This window comes from Microcaecilia unicolor, chromosome 10, assembly GCF_901765095.1.
Source record: "Microcaecilia unicolor chromosome 10, aMicUni1.1, whole genome shotgun sequence".
Taxonomy (NCBI): Eukaryota; Metazoa; Chordata; class Amphibia; order Gymnophiona; family Siphonopidae; genus Microcaecilia; species Microcaecilia unicolor.
In genome coordinates, this window is record NC_044040.1 from 36,635,389 (window position 1) to 36,658,468 (window position 23,080).

Here is a 23,080-nt window from a genome sequence, read left to right on the forward strand (position 1 = left end):
TTGCATAACTTTGTTCCTTAATTAAATGAAGTAGTAATTTAAAAACTGTTGCATGTTTGCTCAGGTTCCCTTTTTCTAATACTACATGTTGTTTAAAGATCAGAAACCATTCAGTGTGGCATTTATGCAATAATAGGAGAAATCAGGAGAGAACATTTTCACATTCTTGTATATCGGCAACTCTTCAAACTTCTCAGGCACTCTTCCAAGCGAGTCAGTTACTAACAGTGCCTAGATGACAGCTGGAGCTCCCTCTCAATTGAAACTGGCCATAATTGTAGGAGGTGATAAATAAAGAGATCCATAATAGATAGTGAGTTCTGTTAAATTGTTAGGATAAATATTTAGTTGATACAGATGTCATTGTTCCTGTGTTCCTCAATTGGTTTTGTCTTTGTATATTTTCCATTCATTACTTCTGTATATATTTTTACTTAATGTAATTTAAAAACTTCTTTTCTGCATTTTTCAATGAATGGATTGTCGAAGATAAATTACAAACATAAGGCTGACAATAAGCAAACATGAAATAGCATGAAACCCACATCAAAATGTTAAAATTAAATCACAAAATACTACTGGACCATTTGCATGAAGGGCATAATTTAGTGTTTCCTTAATTTCGTAAACTGTGCGTTACTTACATTTTAATTAAAATAGATAATAAGACTTATTTTGTTTTGTACTGCATAAATTGTAGAATTTAAGTGATCCTGACAAAAATTGGTTTCTTGACATTTTGAATTACCTTTTTTAGACCGACATAAGAATTGTACAGAGATGATAGTGTGCATAAGCTGTTGAGACCACAGGGGATACCTTCTTTAAGACCTTTGGTTAATTATTTTGGTGTCTTATAAAAGTCTGCAAAGAATGTGCTGCATGATTACCTTTGACCTTTAAACTTAAATATAAGTCATCTATCCCAGTATTTGCTCAGCTAAGCAGAATCCTTCTTTGGTTTACAGATGCTGTGAGGGAAGTGAAAAAATATTCAGCCACACAGGTGGTAGATAAAGATTCAAAGCTCTATCCTAATGCATATGATCATATCCATATGAAACTTTTTAGATCACAACGAAATCTGTACATCTCAGGATTCTCGCTTTTTCTGTGGCTGTAAGTATAAATTTCCCCCACAAACCTTTCAAGTGTATACCAGGTAGTGTAGTTGAGGGTTTGGCTTATTTAACCTGTAATCTGTCATGTTTTGTACTTCTCCATAGCCTGTGTCATCTTTGTATAGTATTTTCGTTTCTTATATGATGCAGTAAAAGCAGTTCAAATGTCCAAGTCCAAAGTTTTCAGTCGGGATATAGTTTCTCTCTTTTTATTTGTCTGTTTCTTCCATCCTGTTGTCTCCACAATTTGATTATCTTTATGTACTTGGCCTTGAGCACTTCTGAAAAGGGAATTAAAATCATTTTTATATAGTAGAATAGTTTTCTAAACATTGAGTGTGATTTAAAAAAAGATATCTGATGAAATGCTGTCATAATATACAAGTAAATCATCTGTATGCAGTGTACCTTTTTCAAAACATAATGCAAAACAATTGCTATTAGGCTCATATGTGAAAGAACCTCTTGTACAAAAATATAGCATAAACTTGTGGGCATCATATAGGCAATATTTTGAAACTTCTAGGGCTGTGGTTCTTAACCCAGTCCTTGGGACACATCCAGCCAGTTGGGTTTTTGGAATATCCACAATGAATATGCATGGCATACGTTTGCATACACTGCCTTCAGGGGAGCATCTAGCATCAACTATCAGGTGAAAGAGCCTGGGTCAGGGAGGGGACAAGCAGTATTTTCCTGTGGCTAAAAGGGACAGTAGCACTCAAGTGCAGCCCAAGGCAATCTGCTGCCTGAGGCGAGGGATGAGATAACCCCCCCCCCCCCCCCCAAGCATTATGCCTCTTTCCAACTCCCTTCTCAGAGCTACGTTCAAGGGAGTAAGATGGTTGGGTGTGATAGAAATATATAGACCATATACATTCATGTATTATATGTATATAAAACCAAAGTGGAACAGCCTAATGGAGTCAAGCCACACACACAAGAAATATTTCTCATTCATTCCACCAGGGTTGAGTCCTCTGATGCTTGCAGCTGCCAGGACCTAGCTGCACACCTCTGAGGTCTGGGGTGAGGAGCACAAGTACTCGCAGAGAATATAGAGTATAATTGTATATTCACAGAGCATTCCCAGGTCAACCAATAAAACTCTCCTAACAAGAGGTACAGAGCAGAAATATAATGTTTCACTTTACAGCTCAACAAACTGGTGTCAAATCAGTGATAGCAACACAAACTCCCTCCACTACTAGACACTGTGTGATGTAAGACAAAACATTGCGAATAGAAGCTTACCATATAGGCATCAAATAAAGGACTCAAACTGTACTAGCCTTACCAACAAGAAGTTAGTACTTCAACTGATCTAAAACACCACCACACCTCTGGGGATTGGGGTGTGGGTCTTTTATTAAGCATAGCAGGTGAAGGGCCCTTTTCCAGCTGGAAAAGATGGACCACTACAGATTCTTACACAGAACCTACATATCAACTGAATCCCTAATCCCTGTGACACAAGGAAAACAAATGCCATCATTTAGCATAAAAAAAGAGATTATCTAGAAACATATTGTAGACAAAAAAAAGTGAAATGGAAAACAAAAGAAACCAGACTGTGAACAGCAGAACCCTAGAGAACCAGAGATGCATTTCCTTCAGTACAGAACCAAATACAAGAAGTGCACATGTTCAAAGATGACATTATCTTTCTTTAAATATGAAAAATAAATTTATTTGTATCTTTGTTTTCTGACCATTTTACTTTTCAGATTGGGTCTGTCCTTTTCTCTCTTTACTATTTCCTTTTGTTGCTTTTCTCTGAGTCCCTTTCCAGGATCTTATTTCCATTTTCTGTTTCTTCACTGCCCTGTCTTCTTCCTTATGCCTGACTGACAATGATACTTTTGTTTCATTTTTGTCTCCATTACTCTTATCTGTCTTTTTATGAATCTGTAACTAGATTTCATCCCTCCTTCTTCCCACAATACTTGGTCTCCTCTTTCACCTACTTATCAGTTTTCCACTTCCCCCACTTTCATCCCTTTTCCTCCCATCTCCACTCCTCTCTTATTCCTTCTCCATCATCCTATTCCCTGAATTTCACTCACTTTCTAGTATCCCATTTCCAGCCCCTGTATCCATTGCCTCCCAGACCTCATCAATCTCTACCTCTAATCGCCTCCCTGTTATTCATCTCCCCCCAACATAAATCCAGTCCCTTTCTTATATCTTAACCCCTTATTGAGGCTACCATTCCCCATTTTACCTCCCTTATTTCTACCCTCTCACCTATATCACCTTCTTTTATCCCTCAAACACTCTTTGTAGCCCTCTGTTTCCCCTTTCCCCCAGCAGCCACTCACCCATATTTCCTTCTCTACTTCCCCAGCATCCACTCACCTCCTCCAATATTTTTCTATCCATCTCTGTGCCTCTCCAACTTCACCTTCCCCTGCATATGCCCATGTTTCTTTCCCCCTCACAACAGTATCTGTTGTCCTTCTCCCATCCCCTGTATCAAGTCCATCTCCCACCTACCCTCATGTTAGTCTCCAGCCCTTTACCGAGCCCCAGCATCAGACTGGTCTCATCAGCCCCCTCCTCTTATCTGCCCAGCACACTAAATCCACTGCAGAGAAGGGAGCTTCTTTCTTAGCTCAATCCACTCTAACCACTGGCACTGTGAAGGAATTGAAAGTAGAGAATGAATACTTCCTGTACCACACATGAAACAGAAAGTAGATTCTCTCTGATTTTAGCAGCTATGTGGTCCCGGCAGCCAGAGCATCTGGAGTGAAGAAAGGAGCTCCCCACTCTATAGCTTAGTGGCACCAGACTAAGCAGGTTGTAGAAAGGAGCAGCTGGCAGAAGTTTTGGTCAATGCAGAAGAGGCTGATGCACCACAACAATATAAAAAGAGTGGCTCATCCCAAAGAGTGACATTCACCACCACAAGGACTATTGAAGACAATGAGTGAGATTTTCAACCAGTGCATCTGGGGTATAAATTTGGAAAGATCTGCATGATTTTTAACCTCTTTTCATTTAGGGCACACCGGATGGACGATGCCCGTATATGTGATACACTGCATATATGACCCTCAAGGACCTTTGGTTCAACACAATATAGCAGTTCCTATGAGTTAAATGGAATCATGCTCTGCATCCACGAAAGTCCAACCTCCCCCCAACAAGGGCAGATCATAACTAGGACATTTCTCTATGAAAGTCACAATACAATTCTGTTTCTCATGTCATCGGAGTAATAGCAACATAAATCTCTCTACTTTGTGTAATGCAAACCAAAAGAAAATCCAAACTCAACGTACACTTAGCGAACATGTCATACAACAGTAGGACTAATTCTATGATTCAAACAACAAGAACCCTACTTATTACTCCTGGAGGAATTTGGTGCAAAATGAAAAATTCTGCACAAACATTTTTGAAATTCTGTGCACAGTATTTTAAAATTCTGTATCTCTATTTGTGTAACTTTTGTGCAGAATTTCTCCATTCATAAGGCTTAACTACTCCCCCAGCTTCTTCCTTCACCATTAATATCGCTCTCCAGGTTCCAGCTTGCCCAGCTATCCCTCACTCCAGCTTAGCTTCAGGTTCTACCCTCCCCACTCTTACTTAGTTTGAACCCTTCCCCCAGCTTTCTCTACGCCCTAGTTCTTTCTCTCTCCTTAGCCCCCATCCCCTTCCTCTCTGTATTCTTTCTGTCCTTGCCGCCACATTACCATATTTCCTCCCGGATAATGTAGCATAAGAAAGAAAAACAGCGGCACATCCAAGCACTTCTTTCTCCTCTGCTGGCCTGGGCCCAGTGCTTATTTGAACCACGCGGGACTCTACTATAGAGTAGTTGGACCCAGGCCAGCAGAGGAGGAGGAGGAGGAAGTGGTCTCATGTATAACCGCTTGTTTCTTCCTTATGCTACATGATCTGGAGGACAGGGTAAGCCGAGTGGTGGAGAGGGAATTTGGAGCAGTCTGTGGATGTGTGCTACAACGGGAGGGGGGTCAGAAACCTGATTTCTGCCTTCTATTCCCTGTGCAAAATTCTGCAAGGCAAGTACAGAATTCTGCATAAATTATGCATTTCACTGTGGTGCAGAATTCCCCAGCAGTACTACAACTATTACACTGGGCCCTAAAATACCAAAACGCCTACTACAAGTAAAACAGAACAAATAGGACTGCTACAGATCTCAACACAGAACTATATGCAAACAAATATCACACCTCAGTCACACACAAAACACAGACAGACCCTCACTAATACAGAACAAGTGATCTCAAATTAGATATAGAAATACGATGACAAAAATTGAACTGGGAATCCCAAGAAGTTAATCTCGGTATATACTGCAATACTGGAGAAGCAAAAACAAATGCATTTCCTTTTGCACTGAACACAATAAATAGAAATCTGTGATGCATATTTTTCAAATCCCACTGCTGCTCCTTGTGATCTTGGGCAAGTCACTTAACCCTCCATTGCCTCAGGTACAAACTTAGATTGTGAGCCCTCCTGGGACAGAGAAATATCCAGAGTACCTGAATGTAACTCACCTTGAGCTACTACTGAAAAAGTTGTGAGCAAAATATAAATAAATAAATACAACCTAACGTATTCCAGTTAATAAATTAAAAATAAAACACTTTATTCTGCCTTTGTGTGTCTGGGCATTTTATTTTTCTATCACGTTGGTCCCAGTTTCTTTTTTCTAGTTTCCTGTCTTCTGCTAATTCTGTGTCCGTCAGCCACTGCCCACTATTTTTCCTCTCTCTTCTTGTCTTGTTTCATTCCCGTACTACACCTGTCTCTGACATACTGATATTTCTCTTAGCGCTCTCTCCTCTGTTCTTTTCTGCCTCTCTGTCCACTAAAATTTCACCTCCTTTTCATCTGCTTATCGACTTTCTTTCTCCTCTCATTCCCTAGCTCTCACATTTCCCATCTCATTTCCCATCCTCCCATTCCCTTTTATCTTTCATCTGCTCCCTATTACCACATGTCTACCCTCTGCACTCACTATCCTCCTGCTACTCATTTCCTTGACAGCCCTCCTATTGGTTCTCCCACATGGACCCACCATTCCTAGCATCTCCTTCCTCTCTCTCTCTCCCCCCACCACACGCTCGAAGCCTTATCTCTCCATTCCACCTTCTCTCCCTAAGTCTGACATCTCTTCTTCCTGCCCTTCAACCCGCATCTCCTGAGTCAGACATTTCTCCTGCCCTCTCGCCAATTGACATCTCTCCCTTCTACCCCGAGTCCATCTCTCCTGCCCTCCCTTAAGTCCATCTCTTCTTCCCCCTTCTGCTCTTCCTGAATCTTTCTCTCCCCATCCTCCCACCCTGTCCTTTTTCCCTCTCCTTCTGCTCCCTCCTCAGGTCTGACATATCTCCCTTCTTCCCCCACCATCCTCATCCATGTCTCCCCTATCCTTCCTGTTGAATCTGATATCTCTCCCTCCTTCCCGTCCATTACCCCATCCTCATCCAACTTCTCTCTCTCTTTCCCTCCCTTCCTTCTTTGTAGACCTCCCCCTGAGTCCAACATCTCTCCCTTCATACTCCCTCTCCCCCCTTCTGACCGCAGTGTGGCATCTTCCCCCTTCATTCCCCAAGTGTGCCTTTTTTTTTTTTACCAAAAGACAGCAGTAGCGATTTCCATATGCCTCCCTGCTGTCAGCACCAGCAGCTTCTCTCTTCTGTGGCCTGCCTCTCTGACGTAACTTCCTGTTTCCTCAGAGGCAGTCTCCAGCAGAGAGAAGAAGCCAGTGCCGGTGGTAGTTCAGCGTGTGCGAATCGCTGCTACCACATACTTCTGGAAAACGAAAAAGGAAGGTAGACTTGGAAAACGTAGCTGAAGAAGGAAATCCCAATACACACCCTCCTCCCACTCCCCTTCCTCTTCCATCCTCCTCCCTGCCTATCTTACCTATCCTCATCTAAACGATCACCTCTTTATTTACTATATTGCAGCTATATCCATTCTATGTTACTTTGTAAACCTGATATACTATCCAGCTTATAATCGAACGAGAAAAACGCCCAAGTTCCGACCTAAATCGGGAGATGGACGTTTATCTCACAAAAACGAATAAAGCGGTATAATCGAAAGCCGATTTTTGGGCGTTTTCAACTGCACTCCGTCGCGGATGCGGACAAAGTTTATGGGGGCGTGTCAGAGGTGTGGCGAAGGCGGAACTGGGGCGTGGTTATCTGCCGAACAGAGATGGGCGCATTTCACAGATAATGGGACAAAAGTATGCGTTTTTAGCTAGAATTTAGGGCACTTTTCCTGGACCCTGTTTTTTCACGAATAAGGCCCCAAAAAGTGCCCTAAATGGCCAGATGACCACTGGAGGGAATCGGGGATGACCTCCCCTGACTCCCCCAGTGGTCACTAACCCCCTCCCACCTCAAAAAATGATGTTTCACAACTTTTTATTTTGACCCTCAAATGTCATACCCACCTCCCTGGCAGCAGTATGTAGGTCCCTGGAGCAGTTGTTAGGGGGTGCAGTGAACTTCAGGCAGGTGGACCCAGGCCCATCCCCCCCCTACCTGTTACAATTGTGCTGCTTAATGCTTAGTCGTCCAACCCCCCCCCCCCCCCGAACCCACTGTACCTACATGTAGGTGCCCCCCTTCACTCCTTAGGGCTATAGTAATGGTGTAGACTTGTGGGCAGTGGGTTTTGAGGGGGATTTGGGGGGCTCTACACACAAGGGAAGGGTGCTATGCACCTGGGAGCTCTTTTACCTTTTGTTCTGTTTTTGTAAAAGTGCCCCCTAGGGTGCCTGGTTGGTGTCCTGGCATGTTAGGGGGACCAGTGCACTACGACTCCTGGCCCCTCCCACGAACAAATGCCTTGGATTTATTCGTTTTTGAGCTGGGCGATTTCATTGTCCATTATCGCTGAAAAGCAAAAACGCCCAGCTCACAACTTGGCGAATAAAACATGGACGTCTAATTTTTTCGAAAATACGCTTGGGTCCGCCCCTTCACGGACCCGTTCTCAGAGATAAACGCCCATGGAGATAGGCGTTTCTGTTAGATTATGCCCCTCTATGTAAGCCGCATTAAACCTGCTAATAAGTGGGAAAACGCGGGGTATAAGCATTGCAAATAAAGGGGGAGATGCCAGACTGCGGCTGGGTGTGGGGTGGAAAGGAGAGGTTCAGCCCAGGAGGAAGGAGGGATGCAAGCAGTTGGGGCGGCAGCAGCAGCAAGATGCTACTCCATGAAGAGTGCTGCCTGTGGCCCTCGCCTCAGTTGTCCTAATGATAGGGCCACCCCTGATGGTACCCCAGTCCTGAAAGGGTATGGTATTTGATATGCACCTTTCTGTGGTACGGTGAAAGCAATTTACATATTATATATAGGTATTTATTTTGTACCTGGGGCAATGGAGGGTTAAGTGACTTGCCCATAGTTTCAAGGAACTGCAATGGGAATCGAGCGCAGTTCCCCTGGTTCTCGGGCCAGTGCACAAACCATTAGGCTACTCCACTGAGAAGAACCTTTGTGACCAAGGATGGAGAGGAACAGCGATGGACACAGGCTTATGTCGTCAGTATTTTGCCCTCCCACCCCTACCCCTGGTGACAAATTGGTTCACTGCAAATATGACTGCTATAGCCAAGGGCACCCCCAAACTAAGCAGGGAGACCAGGCCTGTAGAGGGCAGAGAGTGAGGGGATTAGAAAAGTTGGGGGTATGAGGGAATCATTTCCACCCTCTTGATCCCAGATCCCCTTGCTCAAACCAGGATGACTTCTTACTCTTCCCTTCCCCATCTCTATCCCCTACCCTGCTTCTCTCTGCTTCCTAATTCCTTTGCCCCCCCCCCCCCCCCACCTGAAATTCTTTCTCTGTTTTTCTTCTCTGAGATCTCTCCCTCCCCTTCTCCCACCTCATCCCCTTTTGTTCCCTATTTCCTTCCAGCACAATTCCTCCCCACACCCCCAAAAATCATATAAATTGCAGTAATTGGAAGTGCAAGAACTGTCAAGTAAATTTAATTTTTAAAACCTAAAAAAAATATATATATATATATAGTGCAAATGCCCCTCATAATTGCTGCAGAATTATGATAAGTTCAGAAAGCCATGGCTGTGCCTATAGTATCTAGATAGCCAGGAGACTACAAATCTTGCAGTGTAGATGCCTTTCTCACATAGGACAAGAAAAGCCAACAAAAGCTGTGCCTAGAAAGTCTATATATTTAAATGTTTTGGGGAGGGGATGGGATAGAAATGTTGTATTTTTGGAAATTGACAAGTTTCTTTGTTGGTTTTGATGTGTAAACAGTACTTTTGTCTGTTAGTACTTGCATTTTTTTTTCTTGTTAGCACTGCAGAGCCATTAATAAAGACGATTTACACATAAATGATTTCTTTTACTGACATTTTCTTAGAATAATGACAAATTTGATAATACAGACAGAATTATTGGAAGTAATATTCAGCCAACAGCAGTCAGCATTTCCCTAGGCACAGCTCCTATCCAGGTACTGGCATTGAATATCCTGCTTGGCAGCCTGCTGAGAGTTACTCGGGTACCAGCGATATTCAGTGGCACTACCTTGCTTCAGTTAGGACAGCCTTTTTGCTGCCCTAAGTTAACTAGATAGATATCCATGAAGCACTGCTGAATATTAGCAATTCCCGAGTAACTTCCAACTTCACCCCTGTTTTGTCAGACCGCTGCAGCACTATTCATTTTTGTGCTACTGTCCAGGTTTGGCCCGGTCAGTCTAGTTAAATGGCTTTGGATATTGACCCCCATTAATTATACATGTAATTAAAAATATATTATGTTTCTTTCCTAGTGTGTTAAGACGTGTTATTATTCTTATTACCCAACTGGCCACAGAGATGGGAAGTACCGTGGCTCTGAAAACACAAGTAGAAAACACCAATGAAGCTGTCAGAAAATATATAGAGGAAAACAACAAGATGAAACAGGTCCTTTTTATTTATTTTTTTTTAATTAACTAATTAATTTTACATTTTTATGTTTTGTGTGCATCATAGCAAAAATATCCTGAGGGGTGTTTTTCAAAAGTCTATTTTTAATTGAAAGTAAGTGAAAGAGTCACAATAAAACTAAAGAAAAAACAGTACTGCAGGTTAATGACTTCCTCGATAGAGGAATAATACAGCTTGTGATCAGCATTACAAACTGCATTATTCTGCTTCTTGGAAGTGTGTTAGTGTGTGGTAATGTAAAATCACTTGCTGGTTAGTGCAGGAGCATCCACTCTCCACCCCTGACATACCCCATAAAAAAATTTTTTTAATAATTTACCGTTCAACTACTGCACAGACATTCCAAAACTAACATGATGCTTTAGCATGTCCCACGTTAGGCTATTTTTTGTTGCGTTAGACACACATTAGCACTTAAGGCAGCTAAGTAAAAGGACTCTTAAGTGACTTACCCAAAGTCACAAGTAGCTGCTAGGGATTTGAACCTGGGCCCGCCTGCTGCTCTAATCATTGAGCTACTCCTCCATTCCCACTAAATGCAGAGGTTAATAGTTTTTGATAAAAGAGGGCAGTCCACAGACTTCTTTTCTACTAAACACTGAAACAAAGGCGCTGCCAACAGTAAAAAGACCAAGAGGGCTCATTTTCAAAGCACTTAGCCTTCCAAAGTTCCATAGAAACCTATGGAACTTTGGAAGGCTAAGTGCTTTGAAAATATGCCTCATGCATATGTCCTATGCAGGCTGCCTAGTTGTTTCTGTTACCTGTGCAGAGGGTATATCACACCGGGCAGCCATAGAGCATGGCTGTTGTCATTGTTTTATTAAATCCTTTCATAATAATGCATGTTTATCCAAATTCAGTGGTTTTCTTCATAGGTCAATCCTTGTTATGTCCTCGCTGTTGCGAGGCCCAATTGACCTTTCTTTGTTGTTTTGAGTGAGCCTGGGGGCTAGGGATACCCCATCAGTGAGGAGGCGGGGATAGTTCTGGGCAGACTTATGGTCTGTGCCAGAGCCGGTGGTGGGAGGCGGGGCTGGTGGTTTGGAGGCGGGGCTAGTGCTGGGCAGACTTATACGGTCTGTGCCCTGACAAAATGGCAGATACAAATCAAGGTAAGGTATACACAAAAAGTAGCACACGTGAAATTATCTTGTTGGGCAGACTGGATGGACCGTGCAGGTCTTTTTCTGCCGTCATCTACTATGTTACTATAGAGCATATTTTCAAAGCACTTAGCCTTCCAAAGTTCCTTAGGTTTCTATGGAACTTTGGAAGGCCAAGTGCTTTGAAAATATGCCTCTATGTTACTAAATATTTCTCTAACCATTATATTGCTTCTTTAATTCTCCATTTCACTGTTCATTGTTTTTATCCTGTCTCTTGCTTTTCTTGGCCGGGTGTTTTACTTCATTTAGCTCCAATAAAAATCTGCTCCTTTTCTCTTTGCCTTGTTTGTTTTGCGGTTCCACCTTTCTACCACTTTTTTTCTTTTGACCTGGTGGTTTTCCCCTTCTCCTTTGAACTTTTAGTTCAATTGGGACCAGCATTGATATTTGGTGCCGTGAGCCTTCATTTGCAACTACTCTGATTCCCCCTCCCCATTTTATATCCCCCTCCAAATTTGTACAGTCCAGTAACTGTGATGAAAATCCCAGCACAAGGGTCATACTCCAGAATTTCTTCCAGAGCCCTTCAATCAGGAACTTTAAAAGGAAAGTCTCTCTTTCCTGTAGGAAATGGCCATGCAGCAAGTAAAACACTTGCCATGCGGCCATTCGGGGGGGTGGGGGAGAGCCCTTACTGCCACCCATTGAGGTGGCGGTAGGGGCTCCCGCAGTAATCCAAAGGTAACCGAGCAGCACGCGGCACTGCCCAATTACCACTGGGTACACTCCGGCGCTACAAAAATAAATATATTTTTGTATTGCCGGATATGATGGAATGCTAGGGGTGGGAAGTACCGCCGGGCTACTGCAGTAGCCCAGCAGTACTTCCTGTTTAGCTAGCGTTAAGCCCACGTTGGGCTTACCGCCACTTTGTAAAAGGGGCCCTGGGTTTGTAAGCCTGTAAAATGAATTATTTCTTGAAGTGTAATATTCCTATGGGCGTCTAGACAGCATGTGCTAATTTTTAGCAAGTGCCTAAAATGCTAGCACATCTTAGTAAACAGGGCCCCTAGTTTTCACATACAAACTATCACTTCCCCATCTCCATTTGTCTGTCTTCTCATGCAGTGGCGTAGGCGGGGGGGGGGGGGGGGGGGGGCGGTCCGCCCCGGGTGCACGCCGCTGGGGGGTGTCGGCTCCGTGCTGGTGCACTGCCCTCTCTGCCCCGGAACAGGTTACTTCCTGTTCCGGGACAGAGAGAGCAGTGAACCAGCGCGGAGCCGACACCCCCCAACAACGTGCAGTCGGGGCAGATCGGCCCTCCAGCCCGTCCCTCGCCGCAGGTATGTGCTCCGGTGGGGGGGGGGGTGCGCTCCAGCGGAAGGAGGGTGCGCTGTGCTGCACCCGGGGGGGGCGCAGCAGCGACCCGCCCCGGGTGTCAGCTCCCCTCGCTACAGCTCTGTTCTCATGTACCCATTTTTTTCTTATCCTTTTTTGTCTCCTATTTTATGTTATTTTGCTTGGTATAGGTGATTAAGAAAACTAGCAGTCCATTGAGTCTTAGCTGTTTGTCATTGCCTAACTGCTTTCTCCATGTGGTAATCTGGGGAAGATAGAAAATACTGTATCTGTAATCCATTATACAACAGTGAAAAAAGAACTAATGCCTTGTGCCTCATCCCTCTGCATACATTTCTTCTGTCTCTTCTTGCATTTTCTTTTACAGTTTGTTTCTGTATGTGTCTTAATTTTATCAAACCCCCCCTATTTTCTCTTCCTAGGCATTTCTATATCTTTTTGTACTTCTCGTTTTCCTCTATATTTCCCTTTCCACATACGAATCCATCCTCTCCTGTATGTGCCTGCTTCTTCCTCTTCAGTCAGTCATTCATTTCAAACATTTACAGTATAACCTTCCTTTCCAGGGAAACCTCAAAGCATGGAACAACATAATGAAAAAATGTAATCAAATATACAGCAAAATTCTAAAAAAAAAAAAAACAAACAGTTTAAAAAGCAAACCAATATCAATAAAAGTAGTGGGAAAATATACTTGGCCCTCTTCTCACCAAATCCAGGCAGTCATTCTATTCTTTGGCTGTTAGCAGAAGTCAGTGACCTCAGCTAGATGCTGGAACTTTAATTGTGAGGCTAGCATGAGTATTGAAGCTGCAGCACCGAGAGAAGAGGCTGAGTCACAGAATAGAATGGTTGGAAGTGCTCCTGACAATCCTGAGCAACTTTGTTTTGGGTTCACTCTGACTTGTTTAGTAATTCCAAGTTCCTTGGTGCTTAAATGCCCACATGATGGTAAAAGTGTGCATGGGGAGGGGGAATAAAGTGAGGTAGAAATCTTTATGGACCCCATGTGTCATGCTGTTCTGCCCTTGTCTAGGCATACTAGCTTTTTGACTAGTTTCAACTCCTGGCATATAAATGATAGTATCTATGAAACTAATTGTGAAAATAGCATCATTAAAATATTTTAAGGCTTACTTGACATGTTGTAGATGAGTAAATTTGTGCAAACATTTTGTATAGGTTTTAAACAGAAGTAACCGGAGTGAAAAGGAGAAAACTGAGGGTACAAACTTGGAAAATAGTGTACAGGAAATAAGGAACCTGAAGAAAGAATTTACAGACACTGCAGAAGGTAACAATTTTGTGAGAGACTGTTGAAGTCCATGGTTCCTAATTATTTGTTTCATGATTTTCTGTTTGAGGAGAATAATTCTCAAAAACCAAGCTCAGGGATGTTACATAATAATATATAACAATGAGATTCACTCTTTGCCTTGGTGAAAAAGACGCTTGAAGTTAGCACTGAGGTTGCTAATGTGGAAAGTGCTACATTGTGGTCTGGTTCTTACTGTTGAGAATGTACCAAATAAAGCATCATGGCTGTGCTGATGGCAAGGTAGGCCTCACATTTTTATTGGGAGACATTCTTGACCATTGTTTCATGGTACTGTTTTCTTCAAGGCTCTTGATCTTGGTAGTATTTTAGTTAAATGCGTTTCTTCCTAGTCAACATGCAGGGCTTCTGGTTGTGTACCGCCCTGTTGAAACTTCAGCAGAACAGATATAAGCAACTCCTGTATTGTCAGAGACTGGAAGTATCCCCTCATGACACTTTGTCTGCAAGTACAGAATGTGCTGTTTTGGTTGCAAACATACCATTGTTTGCCATGGTGTATGGTGTAAATAAATACTCTGCAACTAAGGTAATAATATTTCAGAATCTTACTTCCTTCACTGCTGTGTAGATATATTTCAGAGTTAATCTCGTCAAGGAGAGGGAAGGAATAAGGCCAAAAATAAATCTTCACAGTTTATTTGTATTGATAACCATTGTCTTCATATTAGACAAAAATGAACTGAACAAATATTTTAAATATTGTGGACAATATTCCATGAAATTGGTAATTAATGCTACATTGTATTTCATAATAATCCTATTAAGATTTTCTTTATGTTGCATTCATGAGTGCTGTATGACTTGGCTCCTTTATCTGGAGGATAATGTGTAGCATGATACCTCTCGTTACCAGTTGCTGTTTAAGGTTTTTCCCAGAAAACCATCACATGTGAGACTGAAGCAGCTTTTACCTGCTTGAAGATGCTATGTGTGGATTTTGTAGGTTGTGTGATATTCCTAAACACAACCAGTCTGAAATGGCTGTATGAGTAACAGCTGTCCTGACCTTGCGTGAAGATCAGACTTCCATTCCATGCACCTTGCTCCCTGATGCAAGTCCTCAAGCTTTTCAGAATTTCCACAATGAGTATGCATGAAATATATTTGCATACAGTGGAGGCAAGGCATTCAGATACATCTCATATGTATTCATTGTGGAAATCCTGAAATCAAATTTGGCTTGCACTCTTTGAGGACACAGTTTCATGGCAGCACAAATTTCTGTCCTAAACATACTAAACCAAAAATACATCCTGAATCCGTGTACCTTAAGTTCTCCGAGGACAAGCAGGCTGCTTGTTCTCACTGATGGGTGACGTCCACGGCAGCCCCTCCAATCGGAAACTTCACTAGCAAAGTCCTTTGCTAGCCCTCGCGCGCCCGCGCGCACCGCGCATGCGCGGCCGTCTTCCCGCCCGAAACCGGCTCGAGCCGGCCAGTCTTCTTTTGTCCGCACTCGGTACGGTCGTGTTTTCGCCGTGTCGAGCCCCGGAAAGTCGACCTCGCGCGTCCAATTTATTTTGAGCGTGTTTTTTTCCTTCGGGAAAGTTTTCTCTTAGTCGGGAAGTGCTCCGGAAACCCCCCGCCGGGTTTCGTGTAAATCCTCCCCGTACTTCCAGCTTTTTGCCCCGGTAAGTTTTCTTTCGTCGTCGGGGTAGGCCTCTTTTGGCCTCGGTCGAGATTTTTCTCCCTCTAAATTTTGGTGCTTCAAATTTCGCCATTTCGGCTTTTGATTTCGCCGGCGTGATTTTTCCGCCCATGACATCGAAGCCTTCCAGCGGCTTCAAGAAGTGCACCCAGTGCGCCCGGGTTATCTCGCTCACTGATCGACACTCGTCGTGTCTTCAGTGTCTGGGGGCCGAGCACCGCCCTCAGAACTGCAGTCTGTGTTCCCTGCTTCAAAGGCGGACTCAGGTAGCGAGACTAGCCCAGTGGAACGTGTTGTTCTCGGGCTCTTCGTCGGCATCGGCACCGGAATCTTCGAGTGCATCGACGTCGTCAGCGTCCAGACCATCTTCCTCGGCCGCCCCTGCATCGAGTGCATCGAGGCATCGGGCCCCTGCATCGGCGCCGAGACATCGGATAGCTGCATCGACGTCGGTGGTATCAGGACCTCGTCTGCTGATGTCGTCGGACGGTGGTGCATCGGGTGGAGTGCAGGTGAGGGCTGTCCATTCCCCTGCTGGTGGCGGTGAGCCCTCGGGTGGGTCTCCGCCTACCCTGAGGGCTCCTGCGGTACAGCCCCCCCGAGATCGACCTTCTTCAGTCTCGGCCCCGAGGAAGCGACGGATGGATTCGACGTCCTCCTCGTCGGTGCCGGGGAGCTCCGGTGACATGCTTCGGAAGAAATCGAAGAAGCATCGACACCGGTCTCCTCCCCGTGTCGGCACCGAGAGCTCTGGGTCGCCGAGGGATTCGGCACCCAGCAGGCATCGGCACCGAGAGGACCGCTCACCCTCTGTTCAAGAGGTGTCGATGCGCTCCGCTCTGGACAGCCCGGAACAGCCTCCACGCCCGGAACAGGTACTGACGTCGACGCCTGCATCGACCTCTCAGCCTTTCTCTGCAGCCACTCTAAACGAGAGCCTCCGGGCCGTTCTCCCAGAGATTCTGGGAGAGCTGTTGCGCCCTACCCCTCCGGTACCGGCGGTGCTTGCGCCTCCGGTACCGTCGAGCGTGGCGCCGGCTGGCCCATCGCCCAGGTTGAGGTCCCCGACGTCGGTACCGCGTGCGGTGCCGACCGCGGCCACCTCCCAGGAAGGCTCCCCGACCACGTCGGCGGAGGGAGCTTCGCCGATGCGGGCAAGGGAGTCTACCTCTCGACGCCCCCATCGTGGACGGGGTTCCACGGAGTCGAGCAGGGCGAGGTTGCAGATACAGGTCCGGGAACTCGTGTCTGACACCGAGGGTGAGGCCTCGTGGGAGGAAGAGGAAGATCCCAGATATTTCTCTGACGAGGAGTCTGAGGGTCTTCCATCTGATCCCACTCCCTCTCCTGAGAGACAGCTTTCTCCTCCCGAGAGTCTGTCTTTCGCTTCCTTTGTCCGGGAGATGTCTACGGCCATCCCCTTCCCGGTGGTTGTGGAGGACGAGCCCAGGGCTGAAATGTTTGAGCTCCTGGACTATCCTTCTCCACCTAAGGAAGCGTCCACTGTTCCCTTGCACCATGTCCTGAAGAAGACATTGCTTGCGAACTGGACCAAGCCATTAACTAATCCCCACATTCCCAAGAAGATCGAGTCCCAGTACCGGATCCATGGGGACCCAGAGCTGATGCGCACTCAGTTGCCTCATGACTCTGGAGTTGTGGATTTGGCCCTAAAGAAGGCTAAGAGTTCTAGGGAACATGCTTCGATCCGGGCAAGAAGGGCTGGGATTCTATTCCAGGTACTTCCTTGTGGAAAAGACGGGCAAGGACGCTAGAACCTTAGACTCCTTTGGGAGGAAGGCCTACCATTCCTCTATGCTCGTGTCCAAGATCCAGTCCTACCAGCTCTACACGAGCATACACATGCGGAACAATGTGCGGCAGTTGGCGGGCTTGGTTGATGCTCTTCCCCCTGAGCAAGCCAAGCCTTTTCAGGAGGTGGTCAGGCAGCTGAAGGCGTGCAGAAAATTCCTGGCCAGAGGAGTTTATGACAGCCTTCACATGAGATCTGCTCAATGGACCCTAGCCTCCCAGTGGTATCAGGCCGCTGGGGGTCTAGAGGACGTGATCCACCTGTCCACGAGTTTTCTCGAATCCCTGTTTTGGTGGACGATTTGCTCCAATTTGACTCTGGGACGTCCCTTCCAAATTCCTCAGCCACAAAAAGTGCTGACCACGGATGCGTCTCTCCTGGGATGGGGAGCTCATGTCGATGGGCTTCACACCCAAGGAAGTTGGTCCCTCCAAGAACGCGATCTACAGATCAATCTTCTGGAGTTGCGAGCGATCTGGAACGCTCTGAAGGCTTTCAGAGATCGGCTGTCCCACCAAATTATCCAAATGCAGACAGACAATCAGGTTGCCATGTACTATGTCAACAAGCAGGGGGGCACCGGATCTCGCCCCCTGTGTCAGGAAGCCGTCAGCATGTGGCTCTGGGCTCGCCGTCAGGGCATGGTGCTCCAAGCCACATATCTGGCAGGCGTAAACAACAGTCTGGCCGACAGGTTGAGCAGGATTATGCAACCTCACGAGTGGTCGCTCAATTCCCGTGTGGTGCGACAGATCTTCCAGGCGTGGGGCACCCCCCTGGTGGATCTCTTCGCATCTCAAGTGAACCACAAGGTCCCTCAGTTCTGTTCCAGGCTTCAGGCCCACGGCAGACTGGCGTCGGATGCCTTCCTCCTGGATTGGGGGGAAGGTCTGCTGTATGCTTATCCTCCCATACCTCTGGTGGGGAAGACTTTGTTGAAACTCAAGCAAGACCGAGGCACCATGATTCTGATTGCTCCCTTTTGGCCGCGTCAGATCTGGTTCCCTCTTCTTCTGGAGTTATCCTCCGAAGAACCGTGGAGATTGGAGTGTTTTCCGACCCTCATCACGCAGGACGACGGGGCTCTTCTGCATCCCAACCTCCAGTCCCTGGCTCTCATGGCCTGGATGTTGAGGGCGTAGACTTTGCCTCTTTGGGTCTGCTAGAGGGTGTCTCCCGCATCTTGCTTGCTTCCAGGAAAGACTCCACTAAGAGAAGTTACTTCTTTCATTGGAGGAGGTTTGCCGTCTGGTGTGACAGCAAGGCCCTAGATCCTCGCTCTTGTCCTACACAGACCCTGCTTGATTACCTTCTGCACTTGTCTGAGTCTGGTCTCAAGACCAACTCCGTAAGGGTTCACCTTAGTGCAATCAGTGCATACCATTACCAAGTGGAAGGTAAGCCGATCTCAGGACAGCCTTTAGTTGTTCGCTTCATGAGAGGTTTGCTTTTGTCAAAGCCCCCTGTCAAGCCTCCTACAGTGTCATGGGATCTCAATGTCGTTCTCACCCAGCTGATGAAACCTCCTTTTGAGCCACTGAATTCCTGCCATCCGAAGTACTTGACCTGGAAGGTCATTTTCTTGGTGGCAGTTACTTCGGCTCGTAGAGTCAGCGAGCTTCAGGCCCTGGTAGCCCAGGCCCCTTACACCAAATTTCATCACAACAGAGTAGTCCTCCGCACTCACCCTAAGTTTCTGCCAAAGGTCGTGTCGGAGTTCCATCTGAACCAGTCAATTGTCTTGCCAACATTCTTTCCCCGTCCTCATTCCTGCCCTGCTGAACGTCAGCTGCACACATTGGACTGCAAGAGAGCATTGGCCTTCTACCTGGAGCGGACACAGCCCACCAGACAGTCCGCCCAATTGTTTGTTTCTTTTGACCCCAATAGGAGGGGAGTGGCTGTAGGGAAACGCACCATATCCAATTGGCTAGCAGATTGCATTTCCTTCACTTACGCCCAGGCGGGGCTGGCTCTTGAGGGTCATGTCACGGCTCATAATGTCAGAGCCATGGCTGCGTCGGTAGCCCACTTGAAGTCAGCCTCCATTGAAGAAATTTGCAAAGCTGCGACGTGGTCATCTGTCCACACATTCACATCTCATTACTGCCTGCAGCAGGATACCCGACGCGACAGTCGGTTCGGGCAGTCAGTTCTTCAGAACCTGTTTGGGCTTTAGGATCCAACTCCACCCCCCGAGGGCCCTGTTTGTTCTGTTCCAGGCTGCACTCTCAGTTAGTTGGTAAATTTTTTAGGTCAATCTCAGTTATGTCCTCGCCGTTGCGAGGTCCAATTGACCATGGTTGTTGTTTTGAGTGAGCCTGGGGGCTAGGGATACCCCATCAGTGAGAACAAGCAGCCTGCTTGTCCTCGGAGAAAGCGAATGCTACATACCTGTAGAAGGTATTCTCCGAGGACAGCAGGCTGATTGTTCTCACAAACCCGCCCGCCTCCCCTTTGGAGTTGTGTCTTCCCTTGAAGTGTATTGTCTTGCTACATACTGGACTGGCCGGCTCGAGCCGGTTTCGGGCGGGAAGACGGCCGCGCATGCGCGGTGCGCGCGGGCGCGCGAGGGCTAGCAAAGGACTTTGCTAGTGAAGTTTCCGATTGGAGGGGCTGCCGTGGACGTCACCCATCAGTGAGAACAATCAGCCTGCTGTCCTCGGAGAATACCTTCTACAGGTATGTAGCATTCGCTTTCCTGTGCTATGTAAAACCAAAAAGAGTTACTATATAGACTGAAGATTTTTCCACCTCTAACATTGCGGTTATGGTTTTTAAAGTAATTCCTAAATTCTCTCTCTAAAAAGTATCTTTACAGTAGCTTTCCTAATAGTTGCATCCAGGAAAGCCAAGTCACGAAAAAGATTGATATATATTCCCTGCCAACAATAATGAAATTAATGTAGATGTAAATACATGGGAGACTGCTGCGTTGATCCTTATCAGAATCTCAGAATTTGAAACAAGAGATTTCTTTCCATAAAATGCAAAAGTTCTGTGTCTCTTTGAGAGGTATGCTACTGGTTCATTTATCTCAAACAAGTGCATTATTGGATGGGAGCTGAGACTTTTATTATTTTCCCTAGAAATTTAGCAGACTGTTACACAAAAGGAAGACGAGATCAAATCTTATATTCTCATTTTAAAACTCTTCACTTTATATCAAAGCAATATAATATTTTAAATTGTATTAAACATTTATTTATTTTGTAGCATTTGTATCCCACATTTTCCCACCTATTTGCAGGCTCAATGTGGCTTACATTTGCCGTTATGGCTATTGCCATTTCCGGACTAGATATGCACATGATTTTGCAATCAAGTGCGTACATACATGGTAGAAGAATGCATTGTGTGCTTGCGTATTTGTTAACACGTGGTTTGCAAATAAGTGCGTATATGTGTAGTAAAAGAATACATTGTGGTCTTGTGTAGGTGTCGGCTTTATGTAGTTGCTCAGGTGATGGTATTATGGTGAGAGTAATAGTGTAGGGCAGTGGTTATGTCGTGTTTAAAGTCTGATAGTGGTAACTCTGGGCATAATTCATTTTTTTAAAACCATCTAAGATTTTTTAATTATTCTGTTAATTATTCTGTCTCTTTTTTAGGACTGTTGCTTTCTCTTTCCCTCATGTTTTTTTTAGGTGTCCTTTCTTTTTTGGTCCTTCTTCAGTTTGGGGCATGTTTAATGAGCTGTGTTCAGTGTGTCTTTTAACGCATGCTAACAGCACAGTGACGCATTAGGTGCAAAACCTTAGCGTACCCTAGTAAATAAGCTCCTTTATGACTTACGTATTTATGTTTGTTTTGGAATAAAAATTGTGCATCCTATATTATGACCACACCCCTTTTTAAAGACCATTCTTGTTTTAAATTGTGCATCAGTGTGAGGCCTGCGTGGGATGCCAGTAAGGATCAGTATAGCCATCCTCCAGTTTATTTACATGTATGATTCTGGGATGGTTATAAGAAAGAAGTTTTATAAATATTTAGTATCTCTTCAGGCATGAAGTAAAAAAAAAAAAAAAAGAGAGAGAGAGAATATTAATATCCTTTACTGGACAACTTAATGATCTAAAATACAATTTTGTTGATACTGCAGGTTTAATGATATGTACTTCTCTGTACAGTCCAAACTGCCCTGAAAGAGAGAGTCATCAAAAATAGACTGCCAACTCACTGATCCATGACTGATATACTGATAAAAATGCAGGATTATAAAACAGTAGAGTATCCCCATTTCAGCTTTCAAAGGAGAAGTTTTTCAATTTTTGTGTCGCAAAATAGTGAATATTTTTTCTTCTGCTTGAGTCTGTTGGAATGTTCCTATTAATCAGTGGCATTCCTTTCCTCTTTTCTTTTATAAGAATTCAGTTTTATTGTATACCACTGTGAGACTGACGGGCTAAGCAGTATATCAAATTTTAATAAACATTAACATAAATATATAAGACTTCAGGGTATTATAATAGTTATTCAATTTATTACTCGTCTCCTAGTGGATAACTGGCATTTTAAGTTAGAGCTGATGGGATAACTCTGAGGAGCCTGAGTTACCTCCTTTCTTCCTTCCTCCCTGCCTTCCCATTCCACCTCTCACACCCGTCTTTCAAGTGAAATCACCAATATTTATATTCCAGGTGAGAGAGGTTTTGTCACTCTTGTTGGAAGATTAAGCTCTTGGTTTAAATAGTCCTGGGGGAACTTGGGTTCTTCAGCCTTGAATCTTTGTATGAGATGAGTAAATCTCTTCAGAGCACTGTTGTGAAACACCAGACTGAACTGGCTATTCAAGAGAAACCACAGTTCAAAGCTGCAAGTTGAGTGCTAGAGAGAGTATCTCCAAAGAGGCACTTGGGCCAAAGCAACAGGCTGTTTAGTCCCGAGGGAACTTGGTCTTCAGAGCACAAACCTTGGTGGCACAACCAATTTCTTTGGAGCTGATAAGGCCACAGCAGTGATATTGATTTTTGTGACAGCCTGTGTACCAGAGGTAAACTCTGGATACTCAGACGGAGTTCCCAGTTTGTCATGTTAAGTGTGGTTACTGTGGCTTATTGTTCTGGTAGACCCTAAGTACGTGTCATGTGTATTGGAAGACAGAACCCTAATTTTGTACAAAAGGGATTCTCTTTAGAGCCACCTATATCCACTTGTGGTTCACAGGTTGGAACACAGGAAAACAGCCCTTTGTGCTAAGCGGCCATTGTGATTTATCTCCAGGTCGCTAGCCACTGGCCCACTGAGATAGTTCGTTTAATATGTTTGTTTTTTTTGGCACTGCCTTAAGTTTATGGAATTCCTGGGAACAGGGGCTTGTTCCTTTATTAATAATCGCTTTGAGAAACACAGAAGTGGTGGAGGTTTCCCACCTCTTCCAGGTTTACTTTATCCAGAAGGGGCACCAAGTAAAGGTGCTGTATTTCTTTTAAGGCTGCCTTCCTTGTCAAAGGAGTAGCATAATTGTTAAGCAGGGGGCTGTGATCCAGGGAAGCCAGGGTTCAGTTCCCACTACCGCTCCCTGAAACTTGGGCAGGTCACTTAAACAACCATTCCTTCATATTCAGACTTTGCTTGAATACAGCTCACCTTGTGAATTACTGAGAGAAGTATGAATTAATGGATGGTGGTATGAGATTCTTACCTCTGCACTTTCTACATAGAAGCATTGCTTTTTCTCTACTTTGTGTCTCCTGGAGGAGAGCGTTCTCTTTTTT

General features: G+C 45.0%; 1 protein-coding gene across 1 annotated transcript in view; it reads left to right on the plus strand.

Annotated features, from left to right (window-relative positions):
• The window catches only part of DUS4L (dihydrouridine synthase 4 like), a gene marked incomplete at its 5' end in the record, with an annotated part of 100,766 nt that overhangs the window by 60,072 nt on the left and 17,614 nt on the right, over nt 1-23,080 (plus strand). Inside the window, 3 exons of the mRNA XM_030216755.1 lie at nt 969-1,119; nt 9,933-10,068; nt 13,743-13,854. Of these exons, the coding sequence (XP_030072615.1) occupies nt 969-1,119; nt 9,933-10,068; nt 13,743-13,854 (399 nt within the window). The remainder of the gene's footprint in view (nt 1-968; nt 1,120-9,932; nt 10,069-13,742; nt 13,855-23,080) is intronic.